The sequence below is a fragment of the Scatophagus argus genome, chromosome 3 (assembly GCF_020382885.2).
Source record: "Scatophagus argus isolate fScaArg1 chromosome 3, fScaArg1.pri, whole genome shotgun sequence".
Lineage (NCBI taxonomy): Eukaryota > Metazoa > Chordata > Actinopteri > Scatophagidae > Scatophagus > Scatophagus argus.
In genome coordinates, this window is record NC_058495.1 from 25,233,899 (window position 1) to 25,258,447 (window position 24,549).

Sequence of the window (24,549 nt, forward strand, 5' to 3'; positions counted from 1 at the left end):
AAATGTAGATTTTGTAGGTCTTGCTTTTTGAAAAAAAGTTTTAACTGTTTTTTTTCATTGTCTCCATCCCATCTCCCTTCTTTTGTTCTGTCCTTTCTCCATTAATGCTCTCTCCATGCTTCTGTTTCACTTACTTCCTCTCCATGATTCCTCCTGTGTTGGGTACCGTCTCTCTTTCCTTTCTTTCTCCTCCCCCCTTCTCCACCTTACCCACCTGCACCTCTTTCTTCCTGCAGAGGATTAAGGCTGTGGCAGCCCCGGTTCGTGGCGGGGCCAGTTCCCGCCCCGCAGACCACCGTGGCCCTAAGGAGCTCTCCTATCCGCTGGACCCCAACGGGAACAAGGGTCTGCTGATGAAAGCCCCCACCCACACCATCGTAGAAACCATGATGTAAAGGAATGAGGCGGAGGCTCTCCATGAGATCGCTCTCCTCTCCTCTCCTGTCCTCTAAAACGCTTCTGAAGCTAGCTAGCTTTCTGTCTATCTGTCTTTCTGTCTGTCTGGTGGACTGATAAGGGTTTTAAGGAAAAAAAAAAGAAATTCCCATTTCAAATCTTTTAGGAATACTTTGGTAGTCTGCTCTTGGTGGTTTTCTTAAGAGGGGAGCAATCACACTTTAAATCTATTTCTGAATTACTCACGAGTTTGTTTGTTTTTTTCCTATTTGTAATATTCATGTGACTAAGCTTCCCACTATTGTCTTGTTTAAAGGCAGAGTGGCAAAATAGCACCAGCCTCTGGTCATAACGCTGGTAGATTTCTGTTCCACCAGCTACTTTAGCTGAAAGCCAGCCATTGTTCTAAAAAACGGATAAAGTGGTTATTGAGTCTTGGAATCAAACAGCCTTTTGTAGCCACAATATGAAAAAGGTTTCCTGCGTTGATCACAGATCACCAAAAGCATTTTCTTTTTTTAGCGCTATAACAGCTCTTTGCCTGTGATTCAACGGACAGGGTGCACTTATCTGAGGGCATGTGCCATAGGGTTCAACTTTGGCTTTTTCTGGTCTGCTGTGCTCAGCAGAGAATTAGATGATTAAGGCACTACAGGTCCAGCATTGTTAACTACCATGTTGCAATTGGAGGAAGACGGGTATAAATGAATGTCCCCCTTTCATTAATCAGAAATTCTGAAAATCATCGTGATGTGGCTGTCACAGGGAAAGGCTCCCAATGCACAAATGTTACATCCTGTCCAAGTCTAACAAAACTAACTCGTAAAAATCCAAAGCTGCAGCCACCAAAGTTAAATGTCGCTTTTCCCCCACTCGATCGCGGACTAGCTAGCACTAGTAAGCACGATGAAAAATCAGATGAATCCACGATTGACAAAGCCATGATATGGGCTATCATGGCTGACCCTTATCAAGCCAGGTCTCTGGTTATTAAACGCACCTTAGCACACATATCCCCATCTTCCATAGCTACAAACTATGGTTCAAAGAGAAAACTAGCACTGAGATTGTGTCGGGGAAACCCGCTCCTGCACAAAGCGAGAGGTATCTGAAAGGATTTGAAGTGTGGAGGTTGAACCCTTGAGTCTGTTGTCTGTGGCGTACTGTACAGTAGTAGCTAATCAGTCTATCTATATCTATCTCTATCTTTCTCTGTCCTAGACCAGTTTACAGTACATTAGTGACTGCACTAGGCACTCTTGGCTTATAATTTTGAATTTATTTTATTTTCTACAGAGGAAGTTACATTATTATTAGTTTTTCCTCTGTCAATGTTTAGATTTTTTTTTATTGATACTGATGTTATTGGTATTCTCTATTGATGATAATTGCTGTAGTTTTACATAGAAGGAGGAACACTTCTTTCATCTGGTGAAAATACTAAGCTATTATACAAATCATTCATTTACAGTGGCAGCCATTGTAGTATTAGTCCTCATCATGCATTTCTCCAGCCTTGGTCCTGCCAACAATCTTTTATTGTCACTCAATCAACCAATGCAACTGAATTTTTTCCCAAATATTTTCTCTTTTAGGGGTATGGGTCAAACATTTGGTGAGCAGTTCAATGTATCGTAAAAACAGAAGTTCTACAATGGCTCCATTTGTAAGTTTGTAGGTGTTGGGAGTTTATAGATTTTCCTCATCTGTAAATACCAGGGGACAGTATTTAATTCGGATAAATTTGTGCAGACAGGGAGGGCATGACATGTCGCCTGCTCAACGTCTCAAAGCAGCCATTGCTTTGGTGACATTCGCAAGAAATCAGTCAGACTGTCGATTCGTCTGAATGTCAAACTCCTTTCCAGACACTGTGAAACGTGGCAGCTGGCTGCAGACAAATTGTAGCCGGTGATTGACAGAGTTTGGTCACTTTTTTTCCACTATGTTTACCATTTTGCTTCACCTCATGTAAAACGAGCTGAAGAGCTTCATTTCAAACAAGGAGTCCCAGTTGTTATGTGACATTGCAGGTTTTCAGATTTTTGCACATTGCAACTTGGTGGGAATTGGCTGTGCTTCATTTAGGATTATCTGTTTTATGGTGTACCAAAAGCAAACTAACCCCCACTTCATTTGCAACCTTCAAATAATTAATTGGTCTACAAGTACTTCAGTACTTTGTAAAACCTTTAAAATACAGCCTGTGATTCAAATTAATGCTAAGCAAATATTTTTAAAAAATGAAGCGAGCACACCGTTAAACTTTGACCATATTGTAATGAAAGCTGTGAAATTGGGCACTTTGTAAGAAAATGACACTGGAAAACTGTGTCTAACACCCCTAAGACCTGCACTCGATTGATACATGTGTTAATGGATTTAGAGCCTTCACCTCAGCTCATTTAAAATGTGTTTAGAGTTTTAATAACCTGCAGGTACCCCAAAATGAAAACTGCACTAAAGTAACCTTTGTCTGATCTTCTGTAGTTTGGACTAAAACTCTGATTTCTCTTTGATGAATTTATACTTTCTGCATCACAGAGCTCCCATTGGTTGCAGCAGACTATAAAATATCCATGTCATCATGTTGAGACGTTGACATGGACGCCAGTGAAACCAGCTATGTCCAAACTCTATTAATCATTGGTATGTGATGCATCAACAATCTTCAACTCCTGCCTATTTTTTTTAATAAATCACAAAAAACTGCTTTACATTCTTCATGGTAACAGATGGCCATAACATTGACAGTGTCAACTAATAACAGCTGAAAGCAGACTATCTGAGAAGTTATGACAGTTACAACTGATCAACATTCATTTTAATGTCTGTGTAACGTGTATGTGTCCCAGCGACCGTCCACTCAGGACCTTCTCTGTAGTGCTTTTATCTACCGTATGGCTGAAATCAACCCAGCATCCAAAAAAATTAGACTCGTAACTGTGGGGAACAAAGAACAAACATCTAATGGTAGCAATCCAAACTGATGCTTTTGTGCAGCTTGAAAGGCACCTGATCAGTTCTTTGGCACACCGAATAGAAAATCACACACCTTTAACTGCCTGTTTATCCACAATCAAAGACAAAAATACAGAGAGAGTGAGTCAAAGTGGGTTTTTATTGCACCTTATTTGTATAATTTGGACTTCATATCAACTGATGAGGCCAAACAACACTGCCATCTTTTTATTCAGGGTCCTCACTGGCCTCAATAGCATAAAATAAAAGTCTGAATACTGTCAAAAACATGTAAGGTTTTATCTTTTTTAAGTGCTTCTCTTCTCCCAAAAGAAAACATATTAAAATAGATCAAAACATTAAGATTCAATCACATCAAATATACATCTATACAGCACACACACATTGCAGGAATTTGACAAATAATATCACATCACATGTTTCGTCTGTGTTTGTTTATTTCTTTTTTTTCAAATAGAGTAAAGTAGTTCATATCATCAAATGGGATTTGTGAAACCAGATCCATAGCAAACATCTATTTTCATACAGTATCAAACTTTTCCTATCTAAGTCGTCTTTGTACAGTTAAGCTCCCATTAAACGTCCCGTTTTAATAAAGATCCAAAGCGTTGTTTTAATGTTAAACTTTTGTACAGAGATGGTCCTCGATTCTCCTGAATGATCTTTGCACTAAGTGAAAATAAATTATTTACTGCATTTTGACTAAAATAAAAAAAGATGACACCAGGTTCAGTGCATCTTTTGAAGATTCTGAAGATGCACAAAACGGAAAAAATGTTTAATATTGTGGAGATTTCAAAAAAGACCTTCCAATAGCAATGATGACAATGTTGCTAGGAGTCCAAACGCAAGCACACAAAAATAGTTAAGGTCATGTAAAAATACTCACATGAATGAATCATGTTTTTTCAACAGTGCAAAGATCTTTCTTTTGATGGGGAAATGTGGACCAGAAATAATATCTAATGCAGTCATTTATTGGTTTATTCTGCCTCTCTGTGTATACTTGCAGTATGTACCAGTCCTTCTGCCTTCTTACACTCCCCATCAGTTAGCCTAAGTAAACCTTTCGTTAACGTAAGCTAACCATTTTCTCTCAGAAATAATGAACTCACAAGAAAATTGAAGCATTAGTGATGCACAGGTTTTTACCACCGAATGTTGAAATGTGAAAGTCACCTGTGGGTGAATGTAAAAGTTTCTGAAGATTTCTTTTTTGGGGTGAAAAGAAAAGAATCCACTTCTTTTTCTTTTCACTACTCTTGTTTTATTGAATTCAACAGTTTCTTTTTGTCGTTTTTGTTTTTGATTGTATGTCTGTCACATTTGCCTTTTGTATTCCAAATATAGTGTATTTGAACCTCTGTCATTGGAGTAACACATACAACTATCAATCAAAAAAACAAACAAAAAAAAGCTACAATTTGTTACGTGCAATACTTTGTAGAATACTTTTATTTTTCATGCTGTTTTTTTCCCAATAGGTGGTACTAACCTTTGAAGTAAGATTTTAGCCTGTGAATTCTTGAGGAGGATAATTTGAATCTTCAGGGTCCAGTTAAATTAAAACCTGCCACAAATTGCTCAGCAGTGTGGAACTAAACCAAACTCAACCACTACTCCATCAAAGATCTTGTGGTTTGAAATGCACTGAGAATAAAATGATTACTGAACTTCATCCAGCTGAATTTCTTTGTGAAATGCTATGCTTTATTTTGTGACAGACTGCTAATTTGTGAGTTGGTGAGGGATATGAAACACAGTAACACTGCCACTAAGCCCACCATCTTTCTACCTGCCTGTACTATTCTAAATACTGCCATGTTGCTAAGGAAAAATCAGGCAGGCTTCCAACAGCAAGCCGCCACCACCAAAGTTCACTTTTTCTTATTTACAGCACATCAGCGATAGCTACAAAGGCTAACCTTCATGAGACTTGTAAGCCTAATTTGCTTCTAATGGAACAAATACCTTGGAGTAAGTTGGGCTGCTTCTGCGAAGCCTGTCCCTCAGCAACAAAAGCAGGAAATCCAATAAAAACCAGATTACACCATATCAAAAGTGGGCTTTTCTTTAAAACCTTGTATGCAATTTCTACATTCTCCTTATTCAGACATTTTTAGCGAAATTCAACTCTGCCAAAACCTGCAACCTTAGTGCTTTTTCAGAAAAAGTGAGGAACGAAACCACATGTACACAGAAACAGATTTTACATTCCATGTTGCCTAAACCATCCTCGTAATTAGAACACCACCATATTTACAGGATTCAGAAACCGATAGTCTGTTTCTGTGATACAGATGCAACATTAGACCATACAGATGCCATCTCTGACCTATACAGAGGTGACAAAATCTGTTTTACTGCTGACGTCAATGTGTGGCTGTGAAGATACACAAAATGGGCTCCATTTCCTGGCAGCATCTGTAACGCAAAGATCGTCTTTGTTCTTTCGTTTGAAGTTTGAAAAAGATGTCGTCCTTCACTCAGAGAATCACAGCGATGGTGTAACCTAATGAATACGATTGGCTTTTTTGGCTTTCATTTAAGTTTTGACTTGCAAGGACAAGATTCTAACAAGGAAACAATAGGAGGTAAAATCTTTCCTCCTTTCAAATGAAAGCGATCTCAGCACTAAGTCCTCTGGGAAATGGAGTCCTGCTTATCATTCTATCCTCATCTTCATCATCGTCTCCAATGACTTGCCTCTGTCTTTCCTGCATTATACTGTAAACCAGCCCTTCCTTTTTGAGAATGTACATGGGAAAATGTTTTTTAATTCTTGGTGAAGGAAAAAAAAACATTTTTAAACAAATTTGAAAGCTTTTTATTTTTTATTTCTATGGCCAACCAGTAAGCTAGAAAAAAAAGAAGAAAAAACATGTGTGTTTGAACAGGTTTTACAATGGTGTAAAACATTTTTTATTTCTTAATAAAAAATTTGTCTTCAGAAAATGAGTTTCTGTGTCTTGGGTGATTCCTGAATATTTTCAGGTAATGTAAAAGTAGTAAAGACAGTCATTGCTGAGACATGCTTACACACACACACACGGATCACTTAATTCAACTTTAATTTCCCAACTCAGGGGGGACTTGTGTACCTAAATCCCCTCTACAACATAATAAACTCTAATCCCACAAAGCCTGTAATACAAGATTTAAGGTATTCAAGCCAACACAGGAGGTTGCATTCCCGCACTTTCACTGCTGCTATTTTGCTTACATGTGAGAAAGTCAATGGGCTGAAAACTGCTTTGTAGAAATTACAATAATACAGCAACTATGTTTTGTAATCAAGATAATCTGGGACATGATTATATGGTTTTTGCTTTGTATTATGACCATGCAAAACCTCCAAAGTCCCAGAAGGTAAAACTCCTAGCTCTTTCAGAGTTGAGGCTGTTGATGTTCCCAGTTAGCACTGAAATGTACGTAGCTTACATACAGGACAAATTGCAGCCTCTTTATGGAGCTCTCTTTGTCTGAAAAGATATTCCTATTATTATTTTTTAATCTTATGCAGATATAATCAAGACATTTAGATATCTTTTGTCCTGTTGTGTTGTACGGGATTCCAACCTTCCTCTGTGTGGACGATTAAACCACAGCGTACACACTGCTTCCGTAATTAGTAGTTACATTATTTTACAAAGTCTACACAGCAAGAATGTTATGCTGACTTTTAGGTAGATTTGTATTAACACGTTCTCAAAAGCATCGCTGAAATAATAAAATTTCATAATTAATTAAACTTAAGATAAATCCTGTAACATTGCTACTACTTATAAGTGATTGACTCTCTCACAGTTGCCACTTCACTTTCCTTTCCCAAGTCAACACCTCTTTCCTAATCGCTGTGTTGTGTTTGTAGTAAATATTCTGACAAAAAACTCTTGGAACTGCTGGGAACTGCTGTGGTGAGTAACTTTTTTTTTTCTGTATTTTTAACCCCTTGAGGAATGTATTTTTCCAAGGTTAAGAGCTTGTGTTGGCTTTGTGGTAGCACTACAACCCACAGAAAGGGAGCTAAATCAATCCAGCCTGTGCTTACCCAACCACACAAAAATAAACCAACACATAAATCACTTACCTAAGCTCCAAACCGCAACAGGAGAAACGGTACAACCAACCACCAAACCCCTCCCAAATTAAGCTGAAAATAAGCGGCTCTGTGAAGCTGCTGGAGTAAACTTCCGTTGATGGAATATTTTGACCCAAACATCCGTTTCACAACAGGCCAATAAAGGCTCAGACGCGCTGGTGATTAATAGAAGCTGGGTATGGAACACAGCTAATTTTCCCAGACTGTAATTTTCCCTCAATAGCTGCGGTTAGATGAGCCTTATTTTTTTTTTTTTTCAAATCAACTGACTACCATAAAAATATTTATATCATTGCTACACAAAATACTAATTAAAAATGTCATGTTCATGCCTTAAAGTAAGTGGTCAGCACTGACAAAGCTCTTTCAGGCACAGTACAAATCCAGTCACATGTCTTTGTTCCTTGTTTTGACATGATTTATAATGTTGCCCAGAAACGGAAATGGTACACAAATACCTCCATGATTATTATGATTATTACTCTCATGTGACTCAACAGCATGAACACTGAGGATATTGATGGTTTGGACCTGCCGTTAATAATGTGAATGTTAGTTTTGCGGCTTGTGTTGCCACAGTCCAAGTTTTAAATAACTGAGACTCCAGAGAAAGAAACACAACAATGACATTTCCATTCTCTGCCCGCCAACTCCCAAGAATAGACTTTGCCGCTGAGAATTTCTTTTTCCATTTCATCTTCATGACAGTTTTTTGGCCTGCACACAGAGCAAAAAGCAAAAAACAAATCTGCGTGTTTCTAAGATTAGTGTTTCATGGTACTTTAGCCTTTTGTTCTGCAGTCAGAAATAGAAATAGACAGGAAATAGAAGGGCAAAGCAAAGTGAGGAGTGATGTGAAAATCAGATGCAAACAGTTTTGATCCCAGGATGTTGTGGTTACTTGGTAAAGGCATTAGGGACATCATACATGCACTTTTTTTTTCCATTTGGTTTCGCAATTTTTCCCCTGTTTAGTCCCATTAACTCATCAAGTTCCCTTCACACTGCAGCCAAGTTACTGCTCACTACTGCTTTCCTTTGGAAGGCCGCGAAAAAACACATCACCTCTTTCATTTGTCTGCCCTTTAGGATTACCTAATCACAAGTTGGTGGTCAAAGGTCACTTTTTCTATCCAAAAGGTCAACTTCACCATGGCTTCATTATGTTTTCTGTGCATTATTCATCAGGAAGAAAATGACAATTTGTGACCAGATTTCACATTGGGTCAAATACTGAACTGATGACACTACACTGTAACAAATCGCTGTAAGAAAACAGCCAAATTGTGACAGTAACATACTGTTTTCCATTAAAACAGAACTATACTGTAGAAAACAATGCATTCTGGGCAATATCTATCAGCGGCTTACCGTTTTCCATAAAATACTGTAATGTACCGTAAATAGCATTCTGGGAGTGATGTAGAATTCATGGCAAACAGGCCACACAAATACAGAACAAGACTGTATTTCTGCTGGAGACGGGCAGCACAGTCGATGTGAGGATTATCCACCTGACTCCTGCACTTAATGCACAAATGGAGCACTTCACAAGGTAAGTTGAAATATATTTTATCTGTCTGGATAAGCGCAGGACACTGGTGGCCGAGTACGATTGGCTATGGTTGAAGTGCAGTTAACTAATTGCAAAGGCTGCTTTTTTTTATTATTTATTTTTTTTAAAATTGCTTTATTCAACAACCATTTATGAAACAAACAATAATACATAAATGGTGGACAATATACATAATGAAAATTGAGAAAGAGATAAATGATACAGAAAATAATAATAAAAAAACAGAAGTAAAATAAAAAAATAGAAATAAATACATGCCAGGGGTCACAAGTAAAATAGGAAAAAGAATTAACTTGAATTAAAAATATTATTAAAGTGGGCGCACAGCCACATAGTTTTAATAGCTTTCTTATTTTTAGAAGAAGACACTGATTTAAAATACAATTCGAGTTCTTTCATGAAAACACAAAAAAGAGGTCTGACTTTGGAAAATGAATCGCAAAGGCTCCTACGTGTAAGACATACACGCAGCGCGTGTCACCCAGGGCAAACCCACGCCGTGCAGGTGCAGGCCGTGACGGAGAGCATCACGTGTTGGAGCCAGTACCGGCATTCATTCACGAGTGGGCAGTGAGTAAGTACCACGGAGCCGAAAGCGGCCACAAGTTTTCAAAAGTACACACAGGCAGCACTCCTGCTTCTGTAACGTGGCGAAGGCAACACACACGCTGTATCTACAGGCTGACGAGTGCGCGGTGTCGACGTCCTCCTCCGCAGCAGCCGCAGCTAACGTTAGCACATCCAGCACATAGACAGTGTCAGTTAATCCCCACTAAACGTACCACCAAACTAAAGCGAGTCGTCCACAACTTTGTCGACATCGTCAGGTGATTATTAAGTATCTCGTTGGATAATTTTTTTGGAAGTAATCGTGCTTTTTACTGTGATAACTGACTTGGTTAGCTTAGCAGGTTTACCAGTGTTAACCAACACAAAGGCACATTAAACGCGCTACAACAGTGTGTGGGTTTTATCAGTGTGTCTCAAACTTTAGTGTAAAACCACAACCCGTGAATTGCAGTTTATTAATGGGGATTTATTCCAGTATACACGTACGGTTGTGCTAACACAACAACAATAACATTTGAGGAGAAGATCAGGTTTTGTCCTCCCTGACATCAGTACAGTTTGCCCTGATGTCTGGCTGCAGACCGTGGAGATGCTTTGAGAGGCGGGTAGATTTAACTTTACATTGTGTAAAATGCTCTCAATAAATGAAAACGTATTCCAAATGAATGCCAATGTTGAAAAAAATGAGGTTATTACGCCACAGATTTGTGTTCACATTAGACTGCTGTATGGACTGTGGTACAAAATTAACACACAGCAAAACTAAATATTAGGCAGAAGATTTGCAATTAGATATTTCATCCAAATCGCCCAGCCCGAATCCTGGCTTACACTATGTTTTATGTACTTTTCCTTCTGTACAACCAGAGAGATAAGCAAAGCCTGTCCTCCATCTTAATCTTTCAGTTTGTATTTGGTATCTGTTCTATCATGTCTTACATGAGTTGTTGTGTCTTGAAGAAGGCCTAAAAATGCATCTGTATAAAAAAGAAATGTATATTGAGCCAGTGTGTGCAACACTTTTTTCCTAATCTTAAGTCTTTCTCTAGTGATCACTTTATGTTATTTTCCATTATGTCTGGCTCTGGCATAACTGTTGCTTGTTTCTGGTTTTAAAGGCTGCTTTACAGTAAAGAGATGCAGTTTTCTGAACTTATGAAACTGTTGCAGCCATTGTAATATTTGTCTCTAGCCTTTGGCCATTATGTCCAAATTACTAATGACTGTCTATCAAAAATCATGTATGCAGATATCTTATGAAACCACCAATAGTCATCCCTACAATAGCATCACAACATTGATATTGAGGTATTCAGGCAAAAATATTTTGACATTTGATTTTGCTCATATCATCCAGCCCTACTTTGTATAGTAGTAGACTTTATTTCTATCCAACCTCTAATCTCAGACTGCTGCATTTTTCAGGTGCTTCATTAGGATCAACCCAGAGAGAGGTACCAAGGCCAGCCGGGGAAAGATGGTCTCCAAGAGGACAGGGAAAGTTGTTCAGAAGAAGTCTGAAACAGTCAGTCCCCATGTGTCCAGTCTGCTGAAGAACCTCATAGACTTCGAGTGGAATTTCATATAGGTCAGTGAAAGCTCTCTACATCAACGCAGCCATGATTATTTCACACTGTTTGTCTTAAGTTGTGTGTTCTTGTTTGACTGTCTACTACATTTGCCATATTTCACTTCAGAAATTTGGGTATTTATGCTGTAGAACTACTATTTATGTTAACAAGAAGGGATCCTGTTCCGTTGTCAGGAAAAGAGTACCCTGTAAGTTCATTTTAGTCAGTCAGCAGAATCTTGGCAGGCTCTTGGTTCTTGGTTCTGTTCTAGGCACGGCCTTAGAACAGAAGCCTTCTCTTTATGTTTTAAGGTACCTGTTTAAGTTGGATCAAACTCTGTTAAAATTTGGACACGGGTGTCTGAGCTGTTGTTTGTGAGGGAGAGACATTGGTAAGCCTGTGATTTCATAGCATGGGTAAACATGTATAATTGACATATTTGAAATTTCATTGCTAATTTGAACCTAATGCTGTAGACCTGCCACAAGTATACTGTAAATTGAACAAAATACAGCACTATACTGTGTTTTAGTACGTTATAGTATAACAGTAATAAAAAAAGTTTACATTAAGCAAACTAGCAAAAATGGTAATTTACTTTTCAACCCTGCTGCCAGTAGTTTACTGTAATATCAAGAGAATACAGCAGTGTACTGTAATTCAGTGTGTAGTATTATTATGGTAACATACTGTTGAAGTGATTACAGTAGGAGAACTGTAAAATTAACAGTAAAATATGGCAACCCTGCTGCCAGTATTTCACTGTTAATCTACATGACAGTTGTTTACAGTGTACCCTTGGGTGTAACTAGTGCAGTCACCACCTGAGTATTGTTAAATTTCTCCAGCTCGTAGTTGCAACTCTCAACGCTGTGATCTTGGAGAACAAAATTTTGCATATTTGATTACCCTCAGTTAGCTACACGTATGGAACTCTGTAGATGCTACATTTGCCACTGTGTTCACTAGCTAGTTGCTGACTGTGTCTGGCTGCCGTTTGGGGCTGTTTTCATTTGCCTCTTACAGCTCACAGCACTGTGGGACACCAAAACAATGAGCTTGAACTCGCCATGAAATACTAAAAAGCTTGTTAAAGCTGATTGGAGCTGCAGATTCCAATGATCGTTGTCTGTAGGTTCATCACTATCAGCGACCACTTTCACTTTCATTATCAGTAAATCACGTAATAAGGCGTGGAACAAGTGCACAACTGTTCAGCACATTATGAAGATGAATGGGGAGTGTTGACCAAAGTTACATTTTGACCAACCACGTCTCCTTTCTCTACAACTCTTTTGCATGGATGTGCATTTCTGTTATGGCACAGAAGCATACAAAAACTTGTGCAGGCCTGTTGCCTAGTCTTGCAGCTCTTATACTGTACCTGCCGGCCAGTGTGTTTTCTCTGTATTTACTTGTTGAGTATGCGTGTGATAGTGGAAGTCGATCGTTAGGTGTGGTTTTTCCAGTCTTTCTAGGTTTCAGCTTGTTTTCGGGTCTGTCCTCAGATTAGTGGCAGTGGAAAGTCATGATGAAGATCTGTACAGTCCAGAGGCAGAATTTCCTATTTCAGGGTTGGCATGTTTGTCTGCACATTAGAAAACTGTAAGGATGATGCATGCATACTTGTGTAAGTGTGTGCGTAAATAGTATGCTTAGGGTATTTAAGTACTTTTCCATGTGTTACTGCTGTGTCCTTGTGTGTGTGTGTGTGTGTCTGTGTGTATGCATGCATTTTATTTGGACTGTGTATGTGTGTGTGTTGGACCTGTTATGTAAGAGTCGACTCTTGGGGATAATTAAGTCAGCAGAGGAAGAATGTACAGTACAGCACACATGCACAGAATGAACCATGTTATTTAGCAGAGTGGGAGAAAAAAAATCACATTTACACACAGACGGGAAATACCAAGCGGCTCAAGTACTTACAATACACATTCTTTTCAACATTTATAGACACAAACATAAACACTTTGGATAAGATAGAACATAGCACTTACGTATTTGGGTTTCATTAAGGTTCATAAAGGCACACAAAAATAAAGACAGACCAGGCATCCAACATAAAATTAGACATTTTATTTTTTTCTTTCTTTTGAGCTTTTCTCATGTTCTTCTTGAAAAGAGAAGTATAGCAGTACACTCTTCGTTTCATAGAAAATGAAAAGAAAAAAACTCGACAACAACAACAAAGTTATACATTTTATTTTCCCTTTCGTAGTTTTTGTTTTGTATTTTCTCCCATGTTCTGGAAGAGTAATATTGTCATAGAAAAATACTATATTACATAGAATAGAACTTTACGCAGTTTGAAAAACAAAATACACAATACCAACGCATACGTTATTAATGGCCCAATCCGGAATCGCAAAAAACCAATGCTTGTCAAGATACCTTTTGAAATTAATTAATGTTAAAATAAAGTTAGAAAAGTAATTACAAATGTCACAGGCCTGCATGAATCCAGTAACCTTTATGGAAATCGTTCAAGATTGGTGATGCTCTCATTATGACCAATGGTTCACAAATACACTGAAATTTGCCAGTTGGGAAATTTAAAAGATATTTGTAGTGGAAGGTTAGGTACTGAGAGGAGCGGTAAGGTTATTATGGTTAACTGTAGCAATCTTGAAGATAAGAAAATTGGAAAACTAACCACAGTTTTGTGGCAGTAAGCTAGTGCTTAGCCTAATGCTCTGGCTAGCTAACTGCAGTTTTGTGGGCTGAAATTTAATTGTTAGCTGACCAGATAGGATGATTATCTACTTAACTTTGGTTCTTTGTAGACCTGTAATCAGAACACTGTTGGTTAGCTGACTATGTTCTATAGTAACTATGTGACTGCACTTCAAATAGGTTCCAAGTTTAGCTAATGGTTAGCTGACAAGACCTATAGTTAGCTAGTTAATCAGTATTCAGGCAATAGGCTAATATTTTGCTAACCATTCAGGGTGCAGTTTTTTTTCCCCCACTTACCCAGACAGGCAAGTGGGCCAGAAATTTACTACCCTGAAGTCGTTTTTTACTTCACCCTATAAAAAATATGAATAAAAGTGTTGCCTCAAACAGAACTAACATAAAAGTGTGATTCAGGACCTTCTATTCCCTTCATGTGTCTCCAAATTAAAACAATGGATGGATGATGGAGCTCACATTGCAGCTTGTATAGTAGAAACCCCAGCCCAACCCCAACACCTGTGGTAGAAACACACAGTAATTGTAGCTGAAACTATCATTAGAGAACTGCAACTTATTCCACTTCTCCAGCGTGAATTTTCACTACTGGTCAATGGCAATAAGCATCCTCATGGTTAATAACTTTGTTCTTTTTAAGCTTCTGGTTAAAATGAACCATAAAAGCTCAATACATTTTGTGATAGTGTGTGTTCAAGGGGGGCACTCTGAAATGGCAGGCATGAAAAACACTTTCCTGCAGCTGATAATGTAAGAAATGTCAGATTATGTAACAACTTAGCAAATGTAGTGATATCCTAAAGGATATCATTATATCCTTTAACAAGCTCAGGAGTAATGAAAACAGGCAAGTCACAAAATCTTCAGATTGACATTCCACCATTTTTCCTCATTGTTCAGTACATTAATAATTTAATAATTTGTATTTGTTTAAAATGAGGACAGAATCAATCCCACATTGTCACCATAATTGAATGTGTTGCCATTTTTACATTTTAACCGCTTTGAATGTGTAATTTGTCATACTTATTTCATTCATCCCTGTGAATTTGGTTCCGGTTCCGGATTGGGCTTTAAATTGACCTTTGACCCAGAACTGCATAGGGAATATGGATGATCACACATACATACATACATACATACATAAAAACCAACAGAACAGTTTGGAAGGCTTTTCTCAGCATATTGTCATTTTTTTTGTTGTTGCTTTACAAAACTTTTTTTTTTGGCCACTTGACATTGAGTAAAAAAACACTCAGACAAGTTTGTTCCATTGTACATGAAAATACTTACAGTGCATGGTATTCAACAGTGTGCTTCTTTTTTTGTAGTAAGTGCTTGGAGAGAAGTATATGTCCCTTTTTTGTTACTCATGAAACGGTTTGTCTTCCTCTGGCTTGCTCACAAAAACTGAGTTTGTACTGTTTTCAGTTCCATCAGGGTTTCATACGGGAAGGTGAACGGCTCACAGCCCTGCCAAGTATCACCACTGTACAATGAAATGTACACCACCTAACTCTCTCTGTGACGCGCGCACACACACACACACACACACACACACACAGCTTTTACATGCTCCAAATAAAAAACACATCAATCCATCCATTCATAGATAAACGTAAACAAATGACTATAGTACACGGAGAAGCTTCGACACACACACACCGATGCAGTCATATGATTCACACAGACACGGACTGACATGCATGGCTGTTCTTGGGGGAGGGGGGGCAGTTGGGTTGGAAGTGTGTTACATAACAATGTGAGGAAAGAGTAAGAGACATACGAATAGAGTGAAAGAGAGAGAGAGAACAGAGGTTGTGATTGTTCCTGTCCAACATTTTTCCAGTCCTTCCAAGGGCAAGGGCTGTTTTCTGTCCTCGCCTTTCACATGTATTATTCCCGTCTGTCTCTGTGTTGTTTGCATTGTGTCCCTCCCTCACACATTTTTTGTACCCTCACACCATATTATTAGGTCTCTGTGTTGTGCTTACATACACCCAGGAACACCTATATAAAACTTTTACCTTCCAACTCATATACGCTCTCTCTGTCATACACACTTGTGTAGAGGAAGGGAGTGACAGCCAGTCGTATTCCTGTTAATCCACAAGTAATTGGGCCAAAGAGAGTTTTTGGCAGGAATCAGAGAAAATTGTGGAAATAGAAGGAGGTGTTTCCAAGCAGACCAAAAATAGAAGTGAGAGAAAAGGATTAATAGTCATTAAATTATAGGTTCAGATTTCTTCATGTTTGTCTTGACTACAGTACCCACATGCCAGAGTTGCCCAGTAGGTAGAGCTTATGGCACACTGCCACAGCTTGGATGGACGTGAAATCCTCATGGTCAAATTATCAGTGCAAAAGATCTGTTGAGAACAGTTGCATTAGAAAATAGCTTGCTCTCTGATTAAAAATCGCTTTTTGGTATGAAACATCCAGTCGTATTTACTTGCATTGCTAATGGCAGCTAGAAATTATGCTGTTAAGAGAACTGCTAATAGAATCTCAATTAAATTTGAAGTAATTTAGCAACTATGATGCTATGGTCTCAACTGCACTGATGAAGTATTTTGGCTACATTATAGCTCCACTTCTCTTGCTAGCTGCATCTCCAAAGCAGCAGCATCAAAGGCTCATGGGTATTGTAGTATTACACTAAGATGATGGAAAGAAAGCTTACGCTGGACTGGTTGGTCTGCTCAAGTGGTCACATGCACCCTTTCAAACACACCCACATTCATGGGAATGTACACATTATAAACACTGATGTAGGACTACAGCACACACACACACACGCAGTGACTTGTGAACAAACAAATGGCACACTGCTTTGCTTCATGTCTGTGCATGCTGGCCCTGCTCTGTAAGAATGTATGATGTATGTATAGTATGTATGATGTTTGTGTTTGACTTGTTGCTGGTTTCACCGGCTTGATATCTTAAGCATCTTCACAAACCAAATCTCTGTGATGATGCTGTTTTTTCAATTTTGTTCATGAGCTTTGTGCTGCTGAATCTCCAGTGTTTCCCACAAAGCCAAACAGCAGTTATGTTTTAGTGTTGAAGATTGATCGACACTATTATCATCTGGTTTCTGACTGGACGGTAAAAGACATGTTTGTCTGTTTGCTGTTGAATAACTACGTTCCCATCAGTCTTTCATTTATTCTGCCATCTGTTTCCACCAGAAACTTGCAAGCTTCAGCTTAAACTGTGTTTATTGCTGAACTTTGATTTATTTCTGTTCTGTGCCATTAAGCAAACCTGCCTCAGGGCCTCACAGTGTTTTCTGCTTTTTCGATGCTGCTAAAAACCAATGGCTATTATACTGACATGTCAAAACTAAAGTCGTACTGAATTTCTCACAAGTACTGCACTTAGTAGCTTTAATGTTATAAATAAGTCTTATTTATTTATACTTATTATGGTGAACCTCAACCCAAAACATGAGCTTTGCTATTTAAAATGCATACATAGTAGCTACTGCTGTTGGACCTTGTACGCAAGGGGTGAAATGAATTCAGTGCTGTCAGACAACTGTAGTGACAGATTGGTCAGTGTAGACAGGCAACCCTCCCAGCACTTGGCAAAAAGCAAATCAAACAGAAAAGGGTCAAAAATAACTCAGAATGTTGTAGGACGATGTTCTTCTGTTGGCAAGACAGGTTCCTCCGGGCATCTCCATTAGCACAGCTTCCCAGTCGTGCTGCGGCAAAAGTTACCTGCACTAATGAATTTCATATAAGATGCTGCATTTCTTTCCCATCCCTTTTGATGACTGGATTGAACAAAAACAGTGTTTGAGCAGACTCTTAGCAGCAACATGGACCTCTACAATGGCTGCATTTATACAGACCACAGGCAGACACTATTCCTCAAAGTGTTGGTTCAATCTTCTATTGAGTCCCATCAGCCTCATCTATCAACATGCTTTGAATTGAAATTTCTTAAAATTACATTATTGTGTAATAAGGCAGATCCCTCATGTACCACTGGCATGAGAAGTTTCTGTAAACCTGTGGTCTGCCATTGGAAATAGCTGAAGTCACCTCATCCAGATTTCTGTTTTTTATTCATTTGTTTTAAGTGAAAGCAATATTAAAAGACTAAGAATTGGTTAAAATGGCAGGTTAAATTGCCAAGTAAGTGGTTGTTTATGTTGGAAGTACACTGAGGACTCCAGGCCTGCCTTCAGGAGAGTGTCTGTCTCTGGTGGTTTTTCTTCACTGTGGCTGTGCTTCCATGGAGAAATGTACTAAATGTTAGCAGTTAAACCCAGTGTGAGTGGAAGGGGTTCTCTGTGTTTAGCTAGAATTATTGCAAGCCAGTGGAGAGTGTGTGTATGTGTGTGTGCATGTGTGTATTGGGGCCAGATCCAGTGGATATAACTTTGCGCTTCACGTCACCAGTTAGCGTATATCTCCTGCCTGAGTGTGACAGAGTGAATGCATGAGTGTGTATGTCTAGAGATTCATGGGTCCGTCTTTTTGTAGACCTGTTACAGGTCTAGCGGATGGTCCAAAGTGTTGTTATTGTCCTCCATGTCATTGTTGGCTAGTGGGTTGCGGCTGATGACCAGCTCGAGTCTGTCCCCGGCCTCTGTGATCAGAGGCACCGCCAAGCAGCAGTCAAAGTCCCTTGTCCTCACGTGGTTCACCTGGACAGAGAGACACAGTCAGTGACCGTTCAAGTAAAAGGTACCGCTGTTTGGTTCGTTAGCTACCCGCTTTGTATAACGATTTGAGGACCACTAGTGTTTCAACTGCAGTATACAGGATAATGGACATGTAGTAGCTAGCTAGTTCATCTTTCCTGATGACACTATGCTTTCTTGTTTTAAGGGCTTTTTTCCATCAATCTGGTCTTAAACAGCTGGGTACACCTTAGGTAATTAACTGTAGCTTTGAAGAGCTGCTTTTATTTGGAATTTTGTAGAAAAGGGCTTCAAGTTCTTCACTGTTGCCCATATATGTTTGTGAAGACCCTCAGATATTAAAGAGATTCCCTTGTGGTCACCTGCAGGATCCTGTCGTAGGGTTTGAGCCCTGCTCGGTCGGCTGGCCCATCAGGTCTGATCATGTTGACGTAAACGCCTTTCTCCAAGAAGCCATCTGACACACTGAAGCCAAAGTCATCGATCTCTGGGTCCTTTATCACTGTTACCTGCAGAGGACAGCACATGGATGTGAGGCGCTGATTTGGTAAATTAGCTGTGTTAAACGTGAACGGAAAGCAGCGTCTGTGTGTGTGACACAGGAGTGATGCATTCATATAAAAACACGCTTTAGAAACTGACAGCACAGGTTGTCGTCGAGGGTCCTGACACAACGAGCTTAATGTTATGGCGAACCAACAGATAGTATCACGTTACATGATCTCATGCTTGCTGTTAAAGGTTGACAGACTGTTCAAGATGGCTGATCACCTGTGCTCCTAATCTGACAGACAAACGAAACAAATGAGCCAACCGTGTCACAGTAAATCCGTTTAAATGGTCTCATCATAACCATCTCCTCATCACTTGTGGATAAAAAAAAAGGCCAGCAGCTGTTTCTCACAAACACCAGCTTTAAAAGACTGAACTGACCAAAATGGCCAATGGTGCACCACAAAAATCACAAGCGACGAATGTTGGCTCGGTGTGTCAGCGCTCTTATCAACTTAACCTTAGCCAGATTTTGGCGTCATTCAACCACTGTTTGAAACACAGAATCATTATGTATAATTTTGATATAAATTTACAGCAGTCTGTATTGTTCTCTGACAGATGTTCGACAGATTCTAGTAGCCAATTCAAAAGCATTGTGTTTAAGTTTTATGTTACAGTGTGGTGGTAATGCAGGCCAAAAGTTTTTCTAAGAACTGTGGTTTACAACTGAAAAGGCAGTATTACGTGATATATGAACAATGCATGATCTTTTAATAACATACCATTTAGGGGATGTAAAATATTGGCTGCTGACCATTAAGCCCATCGGAGTTTAATACATTTTCCTCCCTGTGGATAACAAATGTATTTCTCATCCTGGCTGTAGTCTGTGCAAGTCTGAGCAAACCCCTGTATGAAGTCATCATTGTAAATGCATGGGAGGATGAAGGCATGTAACCGACAGCAATAATTGCCCAAGAGGGGCAGCTATACATTACTTTCCATGCCATATTACATAATACCCTGCACTGAAAAACAAAAGAAATTACGTCTTTTTCAGACTCAGTCAAAAATAGGAATGCATTTGTCACAAAAGACATTTTGACATGCGCCAGCAGGAAAAAGCATACATGTAATTAATGTTGGCTGAATTCCATTTAGCTGCTTCAAGTGTAATGTCATATTAGTTATTGTTATCACTGTGGTTTTCCTTTTCCCAAGTCAAAATATCTACTCTGAAGCTACAAACACCAAACACAAATGGTCTTATTTGCCTCAGCTGACTAAAAGAAGAATAAAACGGAAATGAACTTGAAATCAGTACGATTCTGATAAGTTTGGAGCTATTTCCCTTTGCTACCCATCTTTATGCTAAGCTAAGCTACCTCCTGACTCTGGCACCATAATTTTCCACACAGACACAAGAATGATATCTGTTTTCTTATCTAACTCTTTAACTGCCACAACCGAGCTGAAGCTCTGCGCTGAAACACGAAGTAGACTAGATGACTTATTTCTAAAAGTCCAATAATTGAAATGTGTGCCTAAATCTGTAATGAACTTATTTTCTTAAATAAGTGAAAAAAAATCTTATCAACCCACTTTGTGCAGCTCCAAAGGCGTTGGGGACAGAATCCCCTGCATCTCCTCTTTGATCCGACGAGACTCCCATGTCCTCTCAGACACTCTCAGTGAGGCTTTGGGTTTGGGCTCATGGTGTAGGAGAGGGGATTGGTTATCTTGGTGGATGTGGGCCCCTTGGTGCAGGTGGGCCTCATGGTTGAAATGGGCCTCCTGGTGCAGGTGGGCATCTGGGTTGTGTAAAAGAGTGAGATTAAAACAGTATTTAAACAAATATTTATTTATTTAGTCCTACATTCTGAGATTAGAGAGAGAATCACTGTTGGCTTGGTTGCATTTACCTTGGTGGAGTTGGGCCTCCTCATGCAGGTGGGCCTCCTCGTGCAGATGGGCGCCCTGGTGGAGGTGTGTCGCCTGGTGGAGCAGGTTTCCCTGGTGCAGGAGAGAATTTCTCCGCAACGGGCTCATTCTGCTGTGACTCAGAATGGGCTCAGCTGGAGGCTTGTTGACACCATCTACACCCAGACTGATTGCTGTTCCTGTCATGATGGATGCCTGCCCAAACCGAAACACACGCTTAAACTTTGGCTATTGCTTGTGTTCTGTTCACTGTGTATATTTATCTTTATATGTCTGCATATGGTGTACAACCTTTGTCTGTCTGAGGTTAAAGCTGCTAACTTGTGAGTGATGGTGATGAGAAAAGTCCTGTGTAGAAATACGTGAAATACTACTGTTAATGCCATGTGAACAGTAGTTAACAGTAATTATGTTACTGTTATTATTATTAATTATTATTATTAGTTATTATAATGCTGTCTGAACAGGTCTTAGGGATACAAAAAATTGCTCAGACAGCTGTAGCTTGTCCAAAGTGCTGCTGCTGGAGTCCTCAACAACAAGAAAGTGCAGCACATTATGCCTGTTCTTAAATCACTGCACAGGCTTCCTGTGTGTCAAAGGATATATATATAAAATGTTATTACTTGTCCATAAAACACTAAATGGCCTCGGGCCTAAATACATCTGATTTACATGCATGTTATGAGTCCCCCTCAGGTCATCCGGGACAGATTTACTACAGAGTGTTCCCAGGATCAAAACCAAGCAAGGTGAGGCAGCTTTTACTTTCTCTGCTCCTTGATGGAACAAGCTTAAATACCTGAAGTCTCTTAAAACGGTCTGCTCATTTAAATCTTAAACATTACTGTGGCTTTCCAATGGTTATGTAATCTGTAACTATTTATTTCTTGCTTTTGTTGCCTTTTAAATACAGTTTTAAATTGTTCTTAATAACTTATTGTTTATGTTCCTTATGACCCTGTACAGCACTTTTTTTCTTGCATCTGAATGCTGACTTCTAAATTAGCTTGCCTTGCCTAACTGCTCATGACTATTCAGTAGCTGAGGATGATGTGCCAGCAGGTTATTGTTTATAATCTTACAGTTAGTTTAGTGAGTGTTTAGGGCGTAGCTACTGAGCCTACACGCAGAGCTGATTTGCCACAGGCTTCATAGTGTGCTATTCAGTAATGAGAAAATGCAAAACAGACACATCGGGACACCAAGGTGCATCTTTTGTTGCATGGGGTGTTAACAATGGGCGAAAATGGACACTGAATCGTAAACCCGAACCTATGGCAGGACTACCAGTAAGCCCTCAGTTAAGGTTTGATGCTAATGTTAACATGCGATTGTGAAGAACAGGTCATTTGTTTGGGCTTGTTGCTAACATGCTAACTGACCTCTATCTCTCTGAGCAGTTCTGATTGGCCGCAGGTCTCCAGATCTTCAAGTGCCTGACACCAGAAACTGTCGTCTGGATCCAACAGAATACCGTCTGGTTGCTGGCCAATAAATCTGCCACACACAAACACAAAGGAAATTGAATGAAACTGTTTTGGGAGCCAGTCATTATTAGGTTATATATATATATATATATATATACATATATATATGTAGACATATATATATAGAGAGACAGTATTTTAAGCCACCAAACAAAAGCCCATGTTTGGACAAACTTTTTTTTTTAAACCTTAAAACAGTAACCTGACCAATCAAGAGTCATTGTAATGTTAACAAATGTACTGCGTACTTGAGTCTGCACATCAAGGCAGCGATTCCTTGTGCTCTTTTATGTGCACTGGAAATGGCGTTGCATCATCATCATCATCAAAGCCTGAGTGAATCCAGAGCAGTGTCAGTACCAGACAAGGCTATTCGTTCTGGTTAAATCCAACATGAGTAATCTTTTACGACTGAATGTCCTTGACTGACAAGATTAATTCACTTTCACCGTGCAGCTGATTTTTTTTTTTCTCCTCTCGCCATCTCACTCTCCACCCCCATTAGTGTTATATAACCCCAGTGAATGTTGCTATCCTCACAAGGCTTAACCTCCTCACTCATCACTATACACAGTGAGACACAAACACACAGATTTTCAGTGTGACTCCACCTCCACACTGAAATTTCCACTTCACCACAAGCTCTCGGCGCTGATACTGAGATAACCAGAGAATCAGATGCAACCTTCTGATACTTGCTTGTATAAAGCTAAATAAAATGATAGAAAATTAAATGATAACAATTTTGAGTGTTGTAACTTGCAAAATGTACCAATTTAGGTACTCAAACATGAAGAATCAACAATTTTTCTTCCTAATTAATTTGATTATAAAGTGAATGTGTTTTGGTGTTAACATCACTTTGGGCTCTGTGAAGTGTTGGCCATTTTTAGCTTGTATGCACTAAATGACACATGATATGATATGCAATGATTAAAGCATTGAACAAACTGACTAAGAATTGTGCTATGTAAATAGCTAGTTTTTCCACAAATATTTTAAATAAAACTCTTTTTATTATTATTTTAACATTTTGAAATGAAAGGAAATTTGGTATGTTGTAGCTAGAGCTGCAAAATAGTTATCAATTATTTATCTTCCAATTAACTAATGAACTGTTGCTTTTTTTTGTTTTTGTTTTATTTATTTATTTATTTACAGAGCTGTTGCATGTTTCAAGCAGAAATGTCAAACATGAGTTGGTAAAATGAATTTATCTGCTGCTTTGTTTTGTCATTTAGTAATCTTTGGGTTTTGGATTGCTGGTTGAACAAAAGAAGCAGCTTGAAGATGTCCCTCTGGGCTCTGGGAAATTGTAATAAGCATTTTCACAATTTTGTTGTATAAATTGTAGATCATTAGTCGTTAAAATATTTGGTAGATTAATGAATAATGAAAATAATTGTTAGTTACATCCCATTTTCTGCAGATCACATAAACTTTAGCTCACAGCTAGCCATTATGAAAACTACGCTACAAGCATCTACTGGTTGTCCAAAACACAATCACAGACTCTTTGGAGTTGCTTTTGTTGTGGAATCCTCAAAAGACAAATGAAGCAAGTTTCGAGTCCAGATTATCAGCTTTTCATGCAGTACAAAAATGAACTGAAACCCATGGCTGCTCAGTTGAAAAAAATAAATAAAAAAGATCTAAAACTGCATAGCATGAATTTAGAAATCTGGTCAAAGACATAAAGGATGCATGACTTGCAGTTAAAAGATAAAACAAATTTTCTTCCTACCCAGGTGGTTTGTCCCAGTCATCCTCACTGAAGCCTCCATCGCTGAAGGGGTAGTTCTTCCGGCGTCCAGGTGGAGGTGTGGTGCTGCGCTGCTGCTTGGCACTACGCCATTCATGGGGGTGGAGGGCGATACCAGCTGCCTGGTGGCTGTATGTACCTGCAGGTGGAGTGAAGGAACCAAATAAAGTGTTCAGTGTTTACAGATCGCTGCCACTTATGGGCATGCCCACTTTGGACTGCAGACATTTGGATTTGGGATTTTTTCTTCCCTGCAAGACGTGAACAACAAGAGTTTGCAGTGATTGTGTTCTATCAAACTTCATATGTTTTG

General features: G+C 39.0%; 2 protein-coding genes and 2 long non-coding RNA genes across 9 annotated transcripts in view; 3 read left to right on the forward strand and 1 right to left on the reverse strand.

Moving 5' to 3' along the window:
* The window catches only part of LOC124056999 (sodium- and chloride-dependent taurine transporter-like), a 33,109-nt gene extending 26,773 nt beyond the window's left edge, over positions 1-6,336 (forward strand). Inside the window, exon 15 of the mRNA XM_046385008.1 lies at positions 237-6,336. Within this exon, the coding sequence (XP_046240964.1) occupies positions 237-395 (159 nt within the window). The 3' untranslated portion in view covers positions 396-6,336. The remainder of the gene's footprint in view (positions 1-236) is intronic.
* A 4,444-nt stretch (positions 6,337-10,780) lies between these two features.
* LOC124057002 lies at positions 10,781-21,125 on the forward strand. Its single transcript, XR_006843046.1, has 4 exons — positions 10,781-11,214; positions 18,399-18,781; positions 18,917-19,079; positions 20,994-21,125. It is a non-coding gene; the product is annotated as an uncharacterized LOC124057002 (long non-coding RNA).
* The window catches only part of grip2b (glutamate receptor interacting protein 2b), a 197,487-nt gene continuing 190,204 nt past the window's right edge, over positions 17,267-24,549 (reverse strand). For all 6 annotated transcript variants that reach the window (XM_046385014.1, XM_046385012.1, XM_046385010.1 and 3 more), the window contains 6 exons: positions 24,219-24,375; positions 22,370-22,484; positions 20,966-21,179; positions 20,646-20,854; positions 18,911-19,057; positions 17,267-18,551 (listed from right to left, as the gene is read on the reverse strand). In XM_046385014.1, coding sequence (XP_046240970.1) covers positions 18,393-18,551; positions 18,911-19,057; positions 20,646-20,854; positions 20,966-21,179; positions 22,370-22,484; positions 24,219-24,375 — 1,001 coding nt within the window. In that variant the 3' untranslated portion in view covers positions 17,267-18,392. The remainder of the gene's footprint in view (positions 18,552-18,910; positions 19,058-20,645; positions 20,855-20,965; positions 21,180-22,369; positions 22,485-24,218; positions 24,376-24,549) is intronic.
* On the forward strand, positions 22,439-24,358 carry LOC124057003. The gene is made up of 3 exons (XR_006843047.1): positions 22,439-22,545; positions 23,716-23,789; positions 24,223-24,358. It is a non-coding gene; the product is annotated as an uncharacterized LOC124057003 (long non-coding RNA).